This window comes from Brachyhypopomus gauderio, chromosome 9, assembly GCF_052324685.1.
Source record: "Brachyhypopomus gauderio isolate BG-103 chromosome 9, BGAUD_0.2, whole genome shotgun sequence".
NCBI classification, from domain to species: domain Eukaryota; kingdom Metazoa; phylum Chordata; class Actinopteri; order Gymnotiformes; family Hypopomidae; genus Brachyhypopomus; species Brachyhypopomus gauderio.
The window spans coordinates 19,927,187-19,947,585 of NC_135219.1; the positions used below are offsets into that span (position 1 = coordinate 19,927,187).

Consider the following 20,399-nt stretch of genomic DNA (forward strand, 5'->3'; position numbering starts at 1 on the left):
ACCCATAGGCTGTAGATATGTATGTTGACAGAATATGGAACTCAGATTATCTGCTGAAATGGATGCCATCTCATGTAATAATCTCTTGCACATCTGTAGAGGAATGCATACACTGCAGTGGGGAGAACTACAGGGGCAAGATCTCTACCACCGAGGGTGGACACGCCTGCCAGCGATGGGACTCACAGAAACCCCATAACCATGGATACATTCCCTCCATGTAGGTGCTCAAAGCTTTGTACTATTCCCTGTGTATCATCTCATGTGTCCACTTTACTAAATACTAACACAAACATTTTACAAATACTTTCGTGTTTATGCTCACGCTGCATGAATGTGCATACACATTTGCATGGCTGTGAGCAGGATTCCTGATAAGTACCTGGAGGAGAACTACTGCAGGAATCCTGATGGAGAATCGAGACCTTGGTGTTTCACCACCAGTCCATCCAAACGCTGGGACTTCTGCTCCATCCCTCGCTGCAGTGAGCTCTATTCTTCTCCTACTCACTCATCACAGTGTGTGAGTGTACAGGGCTGCAAAGACATAAAAGCATAAATGGGTTGTTGAGGACTTGAGAAAATTTGAAAAAAATTACTGCCAAAACCCTGACAATGAGAGGAGACTATGGTGTTACACGACTGACCCAGAGACCCGCTGGGAGTACTATGCCATACCCAGCTGTGACACTGCCCCACGCACTGGTCAGCTTCTCCTTAAATCAGACTAAACTGTCTTGGCCAATCCTTTCTCTTCATGTATATACTTGTCTCTTCACTTTCAGATTTGTCATGTATGTCACAGGAGTGCTATAGAGCTGATATAATATAACCACTGTGATTTTAGAAGAGCAAGTGATCGCTCCAACTGAGGATTGCTATGAAGGAGATGGGAGCTCGTATCGTGGAGGCATGTCAGAGACCATCAGTGGGAAGAAATGTCAAAATTGGGCCTCCATGGAACCTCATTCACATTCCAACACACCTCAGAAGGTTCCCAAGGCGTAAGCACATGGCAAATCCTCACAGACATTATGGCTAGAATAGAAAGACCGTTGTTCATTACAGTTAGAAATAAGTTCCATTAATTCATCTTGGGGGAAATTACTGCATTAAGGAGATCTGAAGTGAAAAGGCTTTACATTCTGGTGATTTCTGATTTAAATCCACATAAATATGGCTTTAATGTGTGTGTATATATACATATTCTTTCAGAGATCTACAAGAAAACCTATGCAGGAACCCTGATGGAGAACGTGCTCCCTGGTGCTACACCACAGATCCCTCCGTGCGCTGGGAGTTCTGTAAGATCGAGCGCTGCAGCAGCCAGGTCTCCCCAGTTGCCCCAATGCCCACCCAGTCTGGGCATAAACCCCTGGCCCCCTCGCCAGCTCCCTCTCCAATCAAAGGTTTGCCATCATCACATGCTGCTCACTACGATATTCACCAGGAGATGTCAATCTTTAAATCTGTAAGGGTTCACTCGTCCTCACCTTAGTTGTGAAGTCAGCACAGAGACGGTGTGTGTCAGCTTTATATTCAGCAGAACACAAAACACTCAGCATGATTTGGATACTGTAAATGTGCCTATTGTGTATTTTGTTTTGTAGCATCTGTGCCATCAAGCATTGTGCCAGAGCTGACCTGTGCTACAGGAGATGGTAGCTCCTACAGAGGAACCGTTGCTGTGACAGAGTCTGGGAAAACCTGCCAGACCTGGGCATCTCAATACCCTCATGAGCATTCTAGAACACCAGAGAAGTTCCCATGCAGGTGAGCAATGATGCAGGATATGCAGCATAAGATGAAGGAATATGCAGTGAGGTCTTTGCTTTTATTTTTTGCCCATGCATGTCTTCAATTAACCTTTTTAAAACACAGATTTAATTTTACAGATAATTTTAGTTTAGAATACAAATTCATATTGTAGTTTTGTGCACGTAAGCTAAATTTGTGTCTATTTCAGAGGCCTTGAGAAAAATTACTGCCGAAACCCTGACAATGAGAGGAGACTATGGTGTTACACGACTGACCCAGAGACCCGCTGGGAGTACTGTGCCATACCCAGCTGTGACACTGCCCCACGCACTGGTCAGCTTCTCCTTAAATCAGACTAAACTGGCTTGGCCAATCCTTTCTCTTCATGTATATACTTGTCTCTTCACTTTCAGATTTGTCATGTATGTCACAGGAGTGCTATAGAGCTGATATAATATAACCCCTGTGATTTTAGAAGAGCAAGTGATGGCTCCAACTGAGGATTGCTATGAAGGAGATGGGAGCTCGTATCGTGGAGGCATGTCAGAGACCATCAGTGGGAAGAAATGTCAAAATTGGGCCTCCATGGAACCTCATTCACATTCCAACACACCTCAGAAGGTTCCCAAGGCGTAAGCACATGGCAATTCCTCACAGACATTATGGCTAGAATAGAAAGACCGTTGTTCATTACAGTTAGAAATAAGTTCCATTAATTCATCTTGGGGGAAATTACTGCATTAAGGAGATCTGAAGTGAAAAGGCTTTACATTCTGGTGATTTCTGATTTAAATCCACATAAATATGGCTTTAATGTGTGTGTATATATACATATTCTTTCAGAGATCTACAAGAAAACCTATGCAGGAACCCTGATGGAGAACGTGCTCCCTGGTGCTACACCACAGATCCCTCCGTGCGCTGGGAGTTCTGTAAGATCGAGCGCTGCAGCAGCCAGGTCTCCCCAGTTGCCCCAATGCCCACCCAGTCTGGGCATAAACCCCTGGCCCCCTCGCCAGCTCCCTCTCCAATCAAAGGTTTGCCATCATCACATGCTGCTCACTACGATATTCACCAGGAGATGTCAATCTTTAAATCTGTAAGGGTTCACTCGTCCTCACCTTAGTTGTGAAGTCAGCACAGAGACGGTGTGTGTCAGCTTTATATTCAGCAGAACACAAAACACTCAGCATGATTTGGATACTGTAAATGTGCCTATTGTGTATTTTGTTTTGTAGCATCTGTGCCATCAAGCATTGTGCCAGAGCTGACCTGTGCTACAGGAGATGGTAGCTCCTACAGAGGAACCGTTGCTGTGACAGAGTCTGGGAAAACCTGCCAGACCTGGGCATCTCAATACCCTCATGAGCATTCTAGAACACCAGAGAAGTTCCCATGCAGGTGAGCAATGATGCAGGATATGCAGCATAAGATGAAGGAATATGCAGTGAGGTCTTTGCTTTTATTTTTTGCCCATGCATGTCTTCAATTAACCTTTTTAAAACACAGATTTAATTTTACAGATAATTTTAGTTTAGAATACAAATTCATATTGTAGTTTTGTGCACGTAAGCTAAATTTGTGTCTATTTCAGAGGCCTTGAGAAAAATTACTGCCGAAACCCTGACAATGAGAGGAGACTATGGTGTTACACGACTGACCCAGAGACCCGCTGGGAGTACTGTGCCATACCCAGCTGTGACACTGCCCCACGCACTGGTCAGCTTCTCCTTAAATCAGACTAAACTGGCTTGGCCAATCCTTTCTCTTCATGTATATACTTGTCTCTTCACTTTCAGATTTGTCATGTATGTCACAGGAGTGCTATAGAGCTGATATAATATAACCCCTGTGATTTTAGAAGAGCAAGTGATGGCTCCAACTGAGGATTGCTATGAAGGAGATGGGAGCTCGTATCGTGGAGGCATGTCAGAGACCATCAGTGGGAAGAAATGTCAAAATTGGGCCTCCATGGAACCTCATTCACATTCCAACACACCTCAGAAGGTTCCCAAGGCGTAAGCACATGGCAATTCCTCACAGACATTATGGCTAGAATAGAAAGACCGTTGTTCATTACAGTTAGAAATAAGTTCCATTAATTCATCTTGGGGGAAATTACTGCATTAAGGAGATCTGAAGTGAAAAGGCTTTACATTCTGGTGATTTCTGATTTAAATCCACATAAATATGGCTTTAATGTGTGTGTATATATACATATTCTTTCAGAGATCTACAAGAAAACCTATGCAGGAACCCTGATGGAGAACGTGCTCCCTGGTGCTACACCACAGATCCCTCCGTGCGCTGGGAGTTCTGTAAGATCGAGCGCTGCAGCAGCCAGGTCTCCCCAGTTGCCCCAATGCCCACCCAGTCTGGGCATAAACCCCTGGCCCCCTCGCCAGCTCCCTCTCCAATCAAAGGTTTGCCATCATCACATGCTGCTCACTACGATATTCACCAGGAGATGTCAATCTTTAAATCTGTAAGGGTTCACTCGTCCTCACTTTAGTTCTGAAGTCAGCACAGAGACGGTGTGTGTCAGCTTTATATTCAGCAGAACACAAAACACTCAGCATGATTTGGATACTGTAAATGTGCCTATTGTGTATTTTGTTTTGTAGCATCTGTGCCACCAAGCATTGTGCCAGAGCTGACCTGTGCTACAGGAGATGGTAGCTCCTACAGAGGAACCGTTGCTGTGACAGAGTCTGGGAAAACCTGCCAGACCTGGGCATCTCAATACCCTCATGAGCATTCTAGAACACCAGAGAAGTTCCCATGCAGGTGAGCAATGATGCAGGATATGCAGCATAAGATGAAGGAATATGCAGTGAGGTCTTTGCTTTTATTTTTTGCCCATGCATGTCTTCAATTAACCTTTTTAAAACACAGATTTAATTTTACAGATAATTTTAGTTTAGAATACAAATTCATATTGTAGTTTTGTGCACGTAAGCTAAATTTGTGTCTATTTCAGAGGCCTTGAGAAAAATTACTGCCGAAACCCTGACAATGAGAGGAGACTATGGTGTTACACGACTGACCCAGAGACCCGCTGGGAGTACTGTGCCATACCCAGCTGTGACACTGCCCCACGCACTGGTCAGCTTCTCCTTAAATCAGACTAAACTGGCTTGGCCAATCCTTTCTCTTCATGTATATACTTGTCTCTTCACTTTCAGATTTGTCATGTATGTCACAGGAGTGCTATAGAGCTGATATAATATAACCCCTGTGATTTTAGAAGAGCAAGTGATGGCTCCAACTGAGGATTGCTATGAAGGAGATGGGAGCTCGTATCGTGGAGGCATGTCAGAGACCATCAGTGGGAAGAAATGTCAAAATTGGGCCTCCATGGAACCTCATTCACATTCCAACACACCTCAGAAGGTTCCCAAGGCGTAAGCACATGGCAATTCCTCACAGACATTATGGCTAGAATAGAAAGACCATTGTTCATTACAGTTAGAAATAAGTTCCATTAATTCATCTTGGGGGAAATTACTGCATTAAGGAGATCTGAAGTGAAAAGGCTTTACATTCTGGTGATTTCTGATTTAAATCCACATAAATATGGCTTTAATGTGTGTGTATATATACATATTCTTTCAGAGATCTACAAGAAAACCTATGCAGGAACCCTGATGGAGAACGTGCTCCCTGGTGCTACACCACAGATCCCTCCGTGCGCTGGGAGTTCTGTAAGATCGAGCGCTGCAGCAGCCAGGTCTCCCCAGTTGCCCCAATGCCCACCCAGTCTGGGCATAAACCCCTGGCCCCCTCGCCAGCTCCCTCTCCAATCAAAGGTTTGCCATCATCACATGCTGCTCACTACGATATTCACCAGGAGATGTCAATCTTTAAATCTGTAAGGGTTCACTCGTCCTCACTTTAGTTCTGAAGTCAGCACAGAGACGGTGTGTGTCAGCTTTATATTCAGCAGAACACAAAACACTCAGCATGATTTGGATACTGTAAATGTGCCTATTGTGTATTTTGTTTTGTAGCATCTGTGCCACCAAGCATTGTGCCAGAGCTGACCTGTGCTACAGGAGATGGTAGCTCCTACAGAGGAACCGTTGCTGTGACAGAGTCTGGGAAAACCTGCCAGACCTGGGCATCTCAATACCCTCATGAGCATTCTAGAACACCAGAGAAGTTCCCATGCAGGTGAGCAATGATGCAGGATATGCAGCATAAGATGAAGGAATATGCAGTGAGGTCTTTGCTTTTATTTTTTGCCCATGCATGTCTTCAATTAACCTTTTTAAAACACAGATTTAATTTTACAGATAATTTTAGTTTAGAATACAAATTCATATTGTAGTTTTGTGCACGTAAGCTAAATTTGTGTCTATTTCAGAGGCCTTGAGAAAAATTACTGCCGAAACCCTGACAATGAGAGGAGACTATGGTGTTACACGACTGACCCAGAGACCCGCTGGGAGTACTGTGCCATACCCAGCTGTGACACTGCCCCACGCACTGGTCAGCTTCTCCTTAAATCAGACTAAACTGGCTTGGCCAATCCTTTCTCTTCATGTATATACTTGTCTCTTCACTTTCAGATTTGTCATGTATGTCACAGGAGTGCTATAGAGCTGATATAATATAACCCCTGTGATTTTAGAAGAGCAAGTGATGGCTCCAACTGAGGATTGCTATGAAGGAGATGGGAGCTCGTATCGTGGAGGCATGTCAGAGACCATCAGTGGGAAGAAATGTCAAAATTGGGCCTCCATGGAACCTCATTCACATTCCAACACACCTCAGAAGGTTCCCAAGGCGTAAGCACATGGCAATTCCTCACAGACATTATGGCTAGAATAGAAAGACCGTTGTTCATTACAGTTAGAAATAAGTTCCATTAATTCATCTTGGGGGAAATTACTGCATTAAGGAGATCTGAAGTGAAAAGGCTTTACATTCTGGTGATTTCTGATTTAAATCCACATAAATATGGCTTTAATGTGTGTGTATATATACATATTCTTTCAGAGATCTACAAGAAAACCTATGCAGGAACCCTGATGGAGAACGTGCTCCCTGGTGCTACACCACAGATCCCTCCGTGCGCTGGGAGTTCTGTAAGATCGAGCGCTGCAGCAGCCAGGTCTCCCCAGTTGCCCCAATGCCCACCCAGTCTGGGCATAAACCCCTGGCCCCCTCGCCAGCTCCCTCTCCAATCAAAGGTTTGCCATCATCACATGCTGCTCACTACGATATTCACCAGGAGATGTCAATCTTTAAATCTGTAAGGGTTCACTCGTCCTCACCTTAGTTCTGAAGTCAGCACAGAGACGGTGTGTGTCAGCTTTATATTCAGCAGAACACAAAACACTCAGCATGATTTGGATACTGTAAATGTGCCTATTGTGTATTTTGTTTTGTAGCATCTGTGCCACCAAGCATTGTGCCAGAGCTGACCTGTGCTACAGGAGATGGTAGCTCCTACAGAGGAACCGTTGCTGTGACAGAGTCTGGGAAAACCTGCCAGACCTGGGCATCTCAATACCCTCATGAGCATTCTAGAACACCAGAGAAGTTCCCATGCAGGTGAGCAATGATGCAGGATATGCAGCATAAGATGAAGGAATATGCAGTGAGGTCTTTGCTTTTATTTTTTGCCCATGCATGTCTTCAATTAACCTTTTTAAAACACAGATTTAATTTTACAGATAATTTTAGTTTAGAATACAAATTCATATTGTAGTTTTGTGCACGTAAGCTAAATTTGTGTCTATTTCAGAGGCCTTGAGAAAAATTACTGCCGAAACCCTGACAATGAGAGGAGACTATGGTGTTACACGACTGACCCAGAGACCCGCTGGGAGTACTGTGCCATACCCAGCTGTGACACTGCCCCACGCACTGGTCAGCTTCTCCTTAAATCAGACTAAACTGGCTTGGCCAATCCTTTCTCTTCATGTATATACTTGTCTCTTCACTTTCAGATTTGTCATGTATGTCACAGGAGTGCTATAGAGCTGATATAATATAACCACTGTGATTTTAGAAGAGCAAGTGATCGCTCCAACTGAGGATTGCTATGAAGGAGATGGGAGCTCGTATCGTGGAGGCATGTCAGAGACCATCAGTGGGAAGAAATGTCAAAATTGGGCCTCCATGGAACCTCATTCACATTCCAACACACCTCAGAAGGTTCCCAAGGCGTAAGCACATGGCAATTCCTCACAGACATTATGGCTAGAATAGAAAGACCGTTGTTCATTACAGTTAGAAATAAGTTCTATTAATTCATCTTGGGGGAAATTACTGCATTAAGGAGATCTGAAGTGAAAAGGCTTTACATTCTGGTGATTTCTGATTTAAATCCACATAAATATGGCTTTAATGTGTGTGTATATATACATATTCTTTCAGAGATCTACAAGAAAACCTATGCAGGAACCCTGATGGAGAACGTGCTCCCTGGTGCTACACCACAGATCCCTCCGTGCGCTGGGAGTTCTGTAAGATCGAGCGCTGCAGCAGCCAGGTCTCCCCAGTTGCCCCAATGCCCACCCAGTCTGGGCATAAACCCCTGGCCCCCTCGCCAGCTCCCTCTCCAATCAAAGGTTTGCCATCATCACATGCTGCTCACTACGATATTCACCAGGAGATGTCAATCTTTAAATCTGTAAGGGTTCACTCGTCCTCACCTTAGTTCTGAAGTCAGCACAGAGACGGTGTGTGTCAGCTTTATATTCAGCAGAACACAAAACACTCAGCATGATTTGGATACTGTAAATGTGCCTATTGTGTATTTTGTTTTGTAGCATCTGTGCCACCAAGCATTGTGCCAGAGCTGACCTGTGCTACAGGAGATGGTAGCTCCTACAGAGGAACCGTTGCTGTGACAGAGTCTGGGAAAACCTGCCAGACCTGGGCATCTCAATACCCTCATGAGCATTCTAGAACACCAGAGAAGTTCCCATGCAGGTGAGCAATGATGCAGGATATGCAGCATAAGATGAAGGAATATGCAGTGAGGTCTTTGCTTTTATTTTTTGCCCATGCATGTCTTCAATTAACCTTTTTAAAACACAGATTTAATTTTACAGATAATTTTAGTTTAGAATACAAATTCATATTGTAGTTTTGTGCACGTAAGCTAAATTTGTGTCTATTTCAGAGGCCTTGAGAAAAATTACTGCCGAAACCCTGACAATGAGAGGAGACTATGGTGTTACACGACTGACCCAGAGACCCGCTGGGAGTACTGTGCCATACCCAGCTGTGACACTGCCCCACGCACTGGTCAGCTTCTCCTTAAATCAGACTAAACTGGCTTGGCCAATCCTTTCTCTTCATGTATATACTTGTCTCTTCACTTTCAGATTTGTCATGTATGTCACAGGAGTGCTATAGAGCTGATATAATATAACCCCTGTGATTTTAGAAGAGCAAGTGATGGCTCCAACTGAGGATTGCTATGAAGGAGATGGGAGCTCGTATCGTGGAGGCATGTCAGAGACCATCAGTGGGAAGAAATGTCAAAATTGGGCCTCCATGGAACCTCATTCACATTCCAACACACCTCAGAAGGTTCCCAAGGCGTAAGCACATGGCAATTCCTCACAGACATTATGGCTAGAATAGAAAGACCGTTGTTCATTACAGTTAGAAATAAGTTCCATTAATTCATCTTGGGGGAAATTACTGCATTAAGGAGATCTGAAGTGAAAAGGCTTTACATTCTGGTGATTTCTGATTTAAATCCACATAAATATGGCTTTAATGTGTGTGTATATATACATATTCTTTCAGAGATCTACAAGAAAACCTATGCAGGAACCCTGATGGAGAACGTGCTCCCTGGTGCTACACCACAGATCCCTCCGTGCGCTGGGAGTTCTGTAAGATCGAGCGCTGCAGCAGCCAGGTCTCCCCAGTTGCCCCAATGCCCACCCAGTCTGGGCATAAACCCCTGGCCCCCTCGCCAGCTCCCTCTCCAATCAAAGGTTTGCCATCATCACATGCTGCTCACTACGATATTCACCAGGAGATGTCAATCTTTAAATCTGTAAGGGTTCACTCGTCCTCACTTTAGTTCTGAAGTCAGCACAGAGACGGTGTGTGTCAGCTTTATATTCAGCAGAACACAAAACACTCAGCATGATTTGGATACTGTAAATGTGCCTATTGTGTATTTTGTTTTGTAGCATCTGTGCCACCAAGCATTGTGCCAGAGCTGACCTGTGCTACAGGAGATGGTAGCTCCTACAGAGGAACCGTTGCTGTGACAGAGTCTGGGAAAACCTGCCAGACCTGGGCATCTCAATACCCTCATGAGCATTCTAGAACACCAGAGAAGTTCCCATGCAGGTGAGCAATGATGCAGGATATGCAGCATAAGATGAAGGAATATGCAGTGAGGTCTTTGCTTTTATTTTTTGCCCATGCATGTCTTCAATTAACCTTTTTAAAACACAGATTTAATTTTACAGATAATTTTAGTTTAGAATACAAATTCATATTGTAGTTTTGTGCACGTAAGCTAAATTTGTGTCTATTTCAGAGGCCTTGAGAAAAATTACTGCCGAAACCCTGACAATGAGAGGAGACTATGGTGTTACACGACTGACCCAGAGACCCGCTGGGAGTACTGTGCCATACCCAGCTGTGACACTGCCCCACGCACTGGTCAGCTTCTCCTTAAATCAGACTAAACTGGCTTGGCCAATCCTTTCTCTTCATGTATATACTTGTCTCTTCACTTTCAGATTTGTCATGTATGTCACAGGAGTGCTATAGAGCTGATATAATATAACCCCTGTGATTTTAGAAGAGCAAGTGATGGCTCCAACTGAGGATTGCTATGAAGGAGATGGGAGCTCGTATCGTGGAGGCATGTCAGAGACCATCAGTGGGAAGAAATGTCAAAATTGGGCCTCTATGGAACCTCATTCACATTCCAACACACCTCAGAAGGTTCCCAAGGCGTAAGCACATGGCAATTCCTCACAGACATTATGGCTAGAATAGAAAGACCGTTGTTCATTACAGTTAGAAATAAGTTCCATTAATTCATCTTGGGGGAAATTACTGCATTAAGGAGATCTGAAGTGAAAAGGCTTTACATTCTGGTGATTTCTGATTTAAATCCACATAAATATGGCTTTAATGTGTGTGTATATATACATATTCTTTCAGAGATCTACAAGAAAACCTATGCAGGAACCCTGATGGAGAACGTGCTCCCTGGTGCTACACCACAGATCCCTCCGTGCGCTGGGAGTTCTGTAAGATCGAGCGCTGCAGCAGCCAGGTCTCCCCAGTTGCCCCAATGCCCACCCAGTCTGGGCATAAACCCCTGGCCCCCTCGCCAGCTCCCTCTCCAATCAAAGGTTTGCCATCATCACATGCTGCTCACTACGATATTCACCAGGAGATGTCAATCTTTAAATCTGTAAGGGTTCACTCGTCCTCACCTTAGTTCTGAAGTCAGCACAGAGACGGTGTGTGTCAGCTTTATATTCAGCAGAACACAAAACACTCAGCATGATTTGGATACTGTAAATGTGCCTATTGTGTATTTTGTTTTGTAGCATCTGTGCCACCAAGCATTGTGCCAGAGCTGACCTGTGCTACAGGAGATGGTAGCTCCTACAGAGGAACCGTTGCTGTGACAGAGTCTGGGAAAACCTGCCAGACCTGGGCATCTCAATACCCTCATGAGCATTCTAGAACACCAGAGAAGTTCCCATGCAGGTGAGCAATGATGCAGGATATGCAGCATAAGATGAAGGAATATGCAGTGAGGTCTTTGCTTTTATTTTTTGCCCATGCATGTCTTCAATTAACCTTTTTAAAACACAGATTTAATTTTACAGATAATTTTAGTTTAGAATACAAATTCATATTGTAGTTTTGTGCACGTAAGCTAAATTTGTGTCTATTTCAGAGGCCTTGAGAAAAATTACTGCCGAAACCCTGACAATGAGAGGAGACTATGGTGTTACACGACTGACCCAGAGACCCGCTGGGAGTACTGTGCCATACCCAGCTGTGACACTGCCCCACGCACTGGTCAGCTTCTCCTTAAATCAGACTAAACTGGCTTGGCCAATCCTTTCTCTTCATGTATATACTTGTCTCTTCACTTTCAGATTTGTCATGTATGTCACAGGAGTGCTATAGAGCTGATATAATATAACCACTGTGATTTTAGAAGAGCAAGTGATCGCTCCAACTGAGGATTGCTATGAAGGAGATGGGAGCTCGTATCGTGGAGGCATGTCAGAGACCATCAGTGGGAAGAAATGTCAAAATTGGGCCTCCATGGAACCTCATTCACATTCCAACACACCTCAGAAGGTTCCCAAGGCGTAAGCACATGGCAATTCCTCACAGACATTATGGCTAGAATAGAAAGACCGTTGTTCATTACAGTTAGAAATAAGTTCTATTAATTCATCTTGGGGGAAATTACTGCATTAAGGAGATCTGAAGTGAAAAGGCTTTACATTCTGGTGATTTCTGATTTAAATCCACATAAATATGGCTTTAATGTGTGTGTATATATACATATTCTTTCAGAGATCTACAAGAAAACCTATGCAGGAACCCTGATGGAGAACGTGCTCCCTGGTGCTACACCACAGATCCCTCCGTGCGCTGGGAGTTCTGTAAGATCGAGCGCTGCAGCAGCCAGGTCTCCCCAGTTGCCCCAATGCCCACCCAGTCTGGGCATAAACCCCTGGCCCCCTCGCCAGCTCCCTCTCCAATCAAAGGTTTGCCATCATCACATGCTGCTCACTACGATATTCACCAGGAGATGTCAATCTTTAAATCTGTAAGGGTTCACTCGTCCTCACCTTAGTTCTGAAGTCAGCACAGAGACGGTGTGTGTCAGCTTTATATTCAGCAGAACACAAAACACTCAGCATGATTTGGATACTGTAAATGTGCCTATTGTGTATTTTGTTTTGTAGCATCTGTGCCACCAAGCATTGTGCCAGAGCTGACCTGTGCTACAGGAGATGGTAGCTCCTACAGAGGAACCGTTGCTGTGACAGAGTCTGGGAAAACCTGCCAGACCTGGGCATCTCAATACCCTCATGAGCATTCTAGAACACCAGAGAAGTTCCCATGCAGGTGAGCAATGATGCAGGATATGCAGCATAAGATGAAGGAATATGCAGTGAGGTCTTTGCTTTTATTTTTTGCCCATGCATGTCTTCAATTAACCTTTTTAAAACACAGATTTAATTTTACAGATAATTTTAGTTTAGAATACAAATTCATATTGTAGTTTTGTGCACGTAAGCTAAATTTGTGTCTATTTCAGAGGCCTTGAGAAAAATTACTGCCGAAACCCTGACAATGAGAGGAGACTATGGTGTTACACGACTGACCCAGAGACCCGCTGGGAGTACTGTGCCATACCCAGCTGTGACACTGCCCCACGCACTGGTCAGCTTCTCCTTAAATCAGACTAAACTGGCTTGGCCAATCCTTTCTCTTCATGTATATACTTGTCTCTTCACTTTCAGATTTGTCATGTATGTCACAGGAGTGCTATAGAGCTGATATAATATAACCCCTGTGATTTTAGAAGAGCAAGTGATCGCTCCAACTGAGGATTGCTATGAAGGAGATGGGAGCTCGTATCGTGGAGGCATGTCAGAGACCATCAGTGGGAAGAAATGTCAAAATTGGGCCTCCATGGAACCTCATTCACATTCCAACACACCTCAGAAGGTTCCCAAGGCGTAAGCACATGGCAATTCCTCACAGACATTATGGCTAGAATAGAAAGACCGTTGTTCATTACAGTTAGAAATAAGTTCCATTAATTCATCTTGGGGGAAATTACTGCATTAAGGAGATCTGAAGTGAAAAGGCTTTACATTCTGGTGATTTCTGATTTAAATCCACATAAATATGGCTTTAATGTGTGTGTATATATACATATTCTTTCAGAGATCTACAAGAAAACCTATGCAGGAACCCTGATGGAGAACGTGCTCCCTGGTGCTACACCACAGATCCCTCCGTGCGCTGGGAGTTCTGTAAGATCGAGCGCTGCAGCAGCCAGGTCTCCCCAGTTGCCCCAATGCCCACCCAGTCTGGGCATAAACCCCTGGCCCCCTCGCCAGCTCCCTCTCCAATCAAAGGTTTGCCATCATCACATGCTGCTCACTACGATATTCACCAGGAGATGTCAATCTTTAAATCTGTAAGGGTTCACTCGTCCTCACCTTAGTTCTGAAGTCAGCACAGAGACGGTGTGTGTCAGCTTTATATTCAGCAGAACACAAAACACTCAGCATGATTTGGATACTGTAAATGTGCCTATTGTGTATTTTGTTTTGTAGCATCTGTGCCACCAAGCATTGTGCCAGAGCTGACCTGTGCTACAGGAGATGGTAGCTCCTACAGAGGAACCGTTGCTGTGACAGAGTCTGGGAAAACCTGCCAGACCTGGGCATCTCAATACCCTCATGAGCATTCTAGAACACCAGAGAAGTTCCCATGCAGGTGAGCAATGATGCAGGATATGCAGCATAAGATGAAGGAATATGCAGTGAGGTCTTTGCTTTTATTTTTTGCCCATGCATGTCTTCAATTAACCTTTTTAAAACACAGATTTAATTTTACAGATAATTTTAGTTTAGAATACAAATTCATATTGTAGTTTTGTGCACGTAAGCTAAATTTGTGTCTATTTCAGAGGCCTTGAGAAAAATTACTGCCGAAACCCTGACAATGAGAGGAGACTATGGTGTTACACGACTGACCCAGAGACCCGCTGGGAGTACTGTGCCATACCCAGCTGTGACACTGCCCCACGCACTGGTCAGCTTCTCCTTAAATCAGACTAAACTGGCTTGGCCAATCCTTTCTCTTCATGTATATACTTGTCTCTTCACTTTCAGATTTGTCATGTATGTCACAGGAGTGCTATAGAGCTGATATAATATAACCACTGTGATTTTAGAAGAGCAAGTGATCGCTCCAACTGAGGATTGCTATGAAGGAGATGGGAGCTCGTATCGTGGAGGCATGTCAGAGACCATCAGTGGGAAGAAATGTCAAAATTGGGCCTCCATGGAACCTCATTCACATTCCAACACACCTCAGAAGGTTCCCAAGGCGTAAGCACATGGCAATTCCTCACAGACATTATGGCTAGAATAGAAAGACCGTTGTTCATTACAGTTAGAAATAAGTTCTATTAATTCATCTTGGGGGAAATTACTGCATTAAGGAGATCTGAAGTGAAAAGGCTTTACATTCTGGTGATTTCTGATTTAAATCCACATAAATATGGCTTTAATGTGTGTGTATATATACATATTCTTTCAGAGATCTACAAGAAAACCTATGCAGGAACCCTGATGGAGAACGTGCTCCCTGGTGCTACACCACAGATCCCTCCGTGCGCTGGGAGTTCTGTAAGATCGAGCGCTGCAGCAGCCAGGTCTCCCCAGTTGCCCCAATGCCCACCCAGTCTGGGCATAAACCCCTGGCCCCCTCGCCAGCTCCCTCTCCAATCAAAGGTTTGCCATCATCACATGCTGCTCACTACGATATTCACCAGGAGATGTCAATCTTTAAATCTGTAAGGGTTCACTCGTCCTCACCTTAGTTCTGAAGTCAGCACAGAGACGGTGTGTGTCAGCTTTATATTCAGCAGAACACAAAACACTCAGCATGATTTGGATACTGTAAATGTGCCTATTGTGTATTTTGTTTTGTAGCATCTGTGCCACCAAGCATTGTGCCAGAGCTGACCTGTGCTACAGGAGATGGTAGCTCCTACAGAGGAACCGTTGCTGTGACAGAGTCTGGGAAAACCTGCCAGACCTGGGCATCTCAATACCCTCATGAGCATTCTCGAACACCAGAGAAGTTCCCATGCAGGTGAGCAATGATGCAGGATATGCAGCATAAGATAAAGGAATATGCAGTGAGGTCTTTGCTTTTATTTTTTGCCCATGCATGTCTTCAATTAACCTTTTTAAAACACAGATTTAATTTTACAGATAATTTTAGTTTAGAATACAAATTCATATTGTAGTTTTGTGCACGTAAGCTAAATTTGTGTCTATTTCAGAGGCCTTGAGAAAAATTACTGCCGAAACCCTGACAATGAGAGGAGACTATGGTGTTACACGACTGACCCAGAGACCCGCTGGGAGTACTGTGCCATACCCAGCTGTGACACTGCCCCACACACTGGTCAGCTTCTCCTTAAATCAGACTAAACTGTCTTGGCCAATCCTTTCTCTTCATGTATATACTTGTCTCTTCACTTTCAGATTTGTCATGTATGTCACAGGAGTGCTATAGAGCTGATATAATATAACCACTGTGATTTTAGAAGAGCAAGTGATCGCTCCAACTGAGGATTGCTATGAAGGAGATGGGAGCTCGTATCGTGGAGGCATGTCAGAGACCATCAGTGGGAAGAAATGTCAAAATTGGGCCTCCATGGAACCTCATTCACATTCCAACACACCTCAGAAGGTTCCCAAGGCGTAAGCACATGGCAATTCCTCACAGACATTATGGCTAGAATAGAAAGACTGTTGTTCATTACAGTTAGAAATAAGTTCTATTAATTCATCTTGGGGGAAATTACTGCATTAAGGAGATCTGAAGTGAAAAGGCTTTACATTCTGGTGATTTCTGATTTAAATCCACATAAATATGGCTTTAATGTGTGTGTATGTATACGTATTCTTTCAGAGATCTACAAGAAAACCTATGCAGGAACCCTGATGGAGAACGTGCTCCCTGGTGTTACACCACAGATCCCTCCGTGCGCTGGGAGTTCTGTAAGATCGAGCGCTGCAGCAGCCAGGTCTCCCCAGTTGCCCCAATGCCCACCCAGTCTGGGCATAAACCCCTGGCCCCCTCGCCAGCTCTCTCTCCAATCAAAGGTTTGCCATCATCACATGCTGCTCACTACGATATTCACCAGGAGATGTTAATCTTTAAATCTGTAAGGGTTCACTCGTCCTCACTTTAGTTCTGAAGTCAGCACAGAGACGGTGTGTGTCAGCTTTATATTCAGCAGAACACAAAACACTCAGCATGATTTGGATACTGTAAATGTGCCTATTGTGTATTTTGTTTTGTAGCATCTGTGCCACCAAGCATTGTGCCAGAGCTGACCTGTGCTACAGGAGATGGTAGCTCCTACAGAGGAACCGTTGCTGTGACAGAGTCTGGGAAAACCTGCCAGACCTGGGCATCTCAATACCCTCATGAGCATTCTAGAACACCAGAGAAGTTCCCATGCAGGTGAGCAATGATGCAGGATATGCAGCATAAGATAAAGGAATATGCAGTGAGGTCTTTGCTTTTATTTTTTGCCCATGCATATCTTCAATTAACCTTTTTAAAACACAGATTTAATTTTACAGATAATTTTAGTTTAGAATACAAATTCATATTGTAGTTTTGTGCACGTAAGCTAAATTTGTGTCTATTTCAGAGGCCTTGAGAAAAATTACTGCCGAAACCCTGACAATGAGAGGAGACTATGGTGTTACACAACTGACCCAGAGACCCGCTGGGAGTACTGTGCCATACCCAGCTGTGACACTGCCCCACACACTGGTCAGCTTCTCCTTAAATCAGACTAAACTGTCTTGGCCAATCCTTTCTCTTCATGTATATACTTGTCTCTTCACTTTCAGATTTGTCATGTATGTCACAGGAGTGCTATAGAGCTGATATAATATAACCCAGTGGTTCCCAAACTTTTTCTGCCGTTCCCCCCTTTAGTAGATAAGAATATTTTTGCGACCCCCCTACACACACACCCCCATATTGACACATGTGCACATGTTTTAAGCCTGGTTTATACTTGACACGTCGCAAGTGTCCGCGCGGCGAAAATGACGTAATCGCGGTGGCTCAGCACGTGCGCTAGGCCTCGCGAGCTGTCGATTCGCGAGGTCGTGCACCTCTCGAATTTTGTAACTTCACGCGCGCCGCGCCTCAGCGCAATGAACAAAGTCATGTTTGCAGTGTTCATACACCTTTATAAGGTGGAATTCAAGCACTTGTACGTCACTTTCAAGGTCCATTTCAATATTTCCCAGCATGTTAAATTTAAGTAAGTTAAATATTTATACATATACTCGAAATGATTCGAAATAATTCGCTTTTTAATCACATTATTTAATGGTTATTTATTTTCAAAATGCCCATTGTTAATGTCTTCACGTACTCTGGAATTACAAGAGACTCGTATTTGTTAACGTAATACAAGAGAACTATTCAGTCAGACAGATATTTGTTGTGAAACGAAGTAGTTACAATTTCAAGCCTTTTCAAGTACTTTAGCCTAAATTCCAGCACTTTTCAAACCTGAAACACAAAGCAACATTAAAATTGGTCAGGTAAATGTTCCTTCCATTGTTTTTGAGGGGTGTTTCTTTATACTACCACATATCATTTCGGACAAAACTACAAAGAATGTGATGCGGCTAGTATAAACGCCTCCACCATTCGTGCAGATTCATATATGTATATTTCTATCTATATATATATATATATACATAGACATACAGAGAGGAGCGTCCAGTCTTGGCTTGTAGCCTGCGCTGTAGCCTGCGCAGTCTGTGCTCCGCTGTGCGCAGCCTTTGGGCTGCTGACCCACTGTGTCGAAGTTTCAGGAAGCAGTGGTGTTGGGGTCTCCATGATGCGTGATGTCGTTGGTCTAACTTCCACCAGACACGGCGGTGTCGAAGTCTTGGGAACTGCATGTGGTGGGGGTGGGAGGAGCCTGGGTCGCTGCCGTCGCTGCAGTCTGGGTGTGTCGTTGACGCGTCGGGGCCGTCTGGGACGTCCGTCCAGGTCGGGACCTGTAAGACACTGGACCTGTAAGACACTGGAGAGTTTGAAGTTCCTGCTGAACTTCATTTTTAGTTTTCAATTGCCACCAAAAAAAAAAAAAGTTTTCAATTGCCACTTATATTCCCATCTTTTTTGCCTCCCCCTCCCACATGTCAAATGCTTCCCAGTTTACTTTAAACCCGTTATCTTGTTCCCTTATCAAATTTCGTTTTAATGCTGCCATGCAGTTCATGTTAAAACTCCCTTCCCCTGGAAAATCACACTTTGAGACCCATACTTGAAATTGGCTCAAACTCTCAGGCCCATAACGTTCTCCCATGTATTTTACCATAGGTTGGCTGCGCTGTGCATTTACCGGCCTCTTGCTCTTCACTTTTACTTTGTCACCTGCCCATTATACTGCTTCTGAGGAGAGAAACAGTTACTCACCTACACTCTCTCATGCAACACTCACGCAGAGCGCAACTCTCACTCTCGCTGGTTTTCTGCGAACTATGTGTTCGTCAGCCCACAGTTATGCGCGGCCACCTGGTGCTCGACTCCCAGCCGAGGGTGAAACTACCAATCACTCAGTTACCCTGCCTGGTAACCCCCAATGGTGCCACCTGTATACTCCCCCGTGGAGTTCGACCGCCAAACCTCTCGATTCTCATCGAGTTAGATCCCCTGATCTTGACAGTGGATGAAGTAAGTCCTTCAGGAGCTAACCGCTTAGATCTCCCCCTCAGGTGTGCCATCTTCAGTCGCGGAGTCCCATCTGGGGTGCCAAACTGTGGTTGAAATTCTGTAAACCTCAAATGGTGAGCATAATAAGTCAGAAGCAGTTGGTTAAGGTAATGAAGTAAAATGAATTTACTTTATGAATAAGCAAGTATGGATTAATCCAGAGTTCTCAGTTAACAGACACACAAGGCACCTGCAAAAGAGAGCTAATTCCCCTCTGAACTCTCTTCTTATATACTAATAATTCATAAGCACACAAGGTGTTTACGAGGTGAACATGAGGTGATTAAATGAATATGATTGGATAAACATGGCATAATTCACACATAATTTGACAAATGTATATTGGCCCCTCCCCTCTCATGCTCCATCCACGCTTGTCGAGCCCATGATGGTCTGGGAGCTGACGTGGTCACTTTCACGTTAGAGACTAAGAGACCAGCTGGTGTCTCCAGTATGGATAAGAGCGAGGTCAGTCTAGGAACCCGGGGAACCCGGGGAAAGACAATACAATTCTAAGGCCTACTGAGCCATACGAGAAACTGAATGGCCTCAGTGCCCTACTTACATGATTACTATATATAGGTAAGGAACACTAGTGTATACATTCATCATATGACTATTGTGATTAACATATACAAATAAAGCATAGCAAAAAGGAAAATGTTAGATTTTCCACCACACAGCTGAACTGATAGCCCTTACCAGAGCGTGTCAGATAGTTGAAGAGCAAACTGCCAACATCTGGACCGATTCCAGATATGCATGGAGAGTAGTACATGATTTTGGAGCAATTTGGAAGCACAGGCAGTTCCTCACCAGCTCAGGGTCAAAGATAAAAAAAAACACCAAATAGTCTCACAACTTTTGGAGGCCATGCTACTGCCGTCACAAATTGCAATCATCAAATGTGCCGCACACACCAGAACAGGCGACACAGTAGCAAAAGGCAATGCCTTCACAGACGCCACAGCCCAACACACAGCCTTGCAGACTCCACACACACAAATGATGCTAACGCATCACAGCAACAGAGAATACACACCCCTAACACCCCCAAGGTGTAAATACGCAGTTGTATATCCAAACTTTCA

General features: G+C 44.2%; 2 protein-coding genes and 1 long non-coding RNA gene across 3 annotated transcripts; all 3 read left to right on the top strand.

The window, feature by feature from the left end:
• The first annotated feature begins 109 nt into the window (after positions 1 to 109).
• LOC143522375 (apolipoprotein(a)-like) lies at positions 110 to 13,205 on the top strand. The gene is made up of 38 exons (XM_077016109.1): positions 110 to 220; positions 367 to 485; positions 848 to 1,004; positions 1,216 to 1,322; positions 1,611 to 1,773; positions 1,967 to 2,091; positions 2,234 to 2,390; positions 2,602 to 2,708; positions 2,997 to 3,159; positions 3,353 to 3,477; positions 3,620 to 3,776; positions 3,988 to 4,094; positions 4,383 to 4,545; positions 4,739 to 4,863; positions 5,006 to 5,162; positions 5,374 to 5,480; positions 5,769 to 5,931; positions 6,125 to 6,249; positions 6,392 to 6,548; positions 6,760 to 6,866; positions 7,155 to 7,317; positions 7,511 to 7,635; positions 7,778 to 7,934; positions 8,146 to 8,252; positions 8,541 to 8,703; positions 8,897 to 9,021; positions 9,164 to 9,320; positions 9,532 to 9,638; positions 9,927 to 10,089; positions 10,283 to 10,407; positions 10,550 to 10,706; positions 10,918 to 11,024; positions 11,313 to 11,475; positions 11,669 to 11,793; positions 11,936 to 12,092; positions 12,304 to 12,497; positions 12,699 to 12,861; positions 13,055 to 13,205. Coding segments are annotated over exons 1-38 (5,202 nt in total). The 5' UTR covers positions 110 to 218.
• A 149-nt stretch (positions 13,206 to 13,354) lies between these two features.
• On the top strand, positions 13,355 to 16,588 carry LOC143522376 (plasminogen-like; the record flags this gene model as incomplete). The annotated part of the gene is made up of 10 exons (XM_077016111.1): positions 13,355 to 13,388; positions 13,755 to 13,883; positions 14,085 to 14,247; positions 14,441 to 14,552; positions 14,734 to 14,864; positions 15,076 to 15,182; positions 15,471 to 15,633; positions 15,827 to 15,951; positions 16,097 to 16,250; positions 16,462 to 16,588. Coding segments are annotated over exons 1-10 (1,245 nt in total), but the record flags the coding sequence as incomplete, so codon positions are not given.
• A 2-nt stretch (positions 16,589 to 16,590) lies between these two features.
• Positions 16,591 to 17,259, top strand: LOC143523388 (uncharacterized). The gene is made up of 3 exons (XR_013133326.1): positions 16,591 to 16,655; positions 16,857 to 17,019; positions 17,213 to 17,259. It is a non-coding gene; the product is annotated as an uncharacterized LOC143523388 (long non-coding RNA).
• The last annotated feature ends 3,140 nt before the right edge of the window (positions 17,260 to 20,399 follow it).

Bases quoted from the DNA above. Each gene is read 5' to 3' on its own strand.
- LOC143522375 (XM_077016109.1), top strand. The intron at 1,774-1,966 runs GTGAGCAATGAT...TGTCTATTTCAG, and splicing joins CCAGAGAAGTTCCCATGCAG to AGGCCTTGAGAAAAATTACT. The intron at 4,864-5,005 runs GTCAGCTTCTCC...CTGTGATTTTAG, and splicing joins TGACACTGCCCCACGCACTG to AAGAGCAAGTGATGGCTCCA.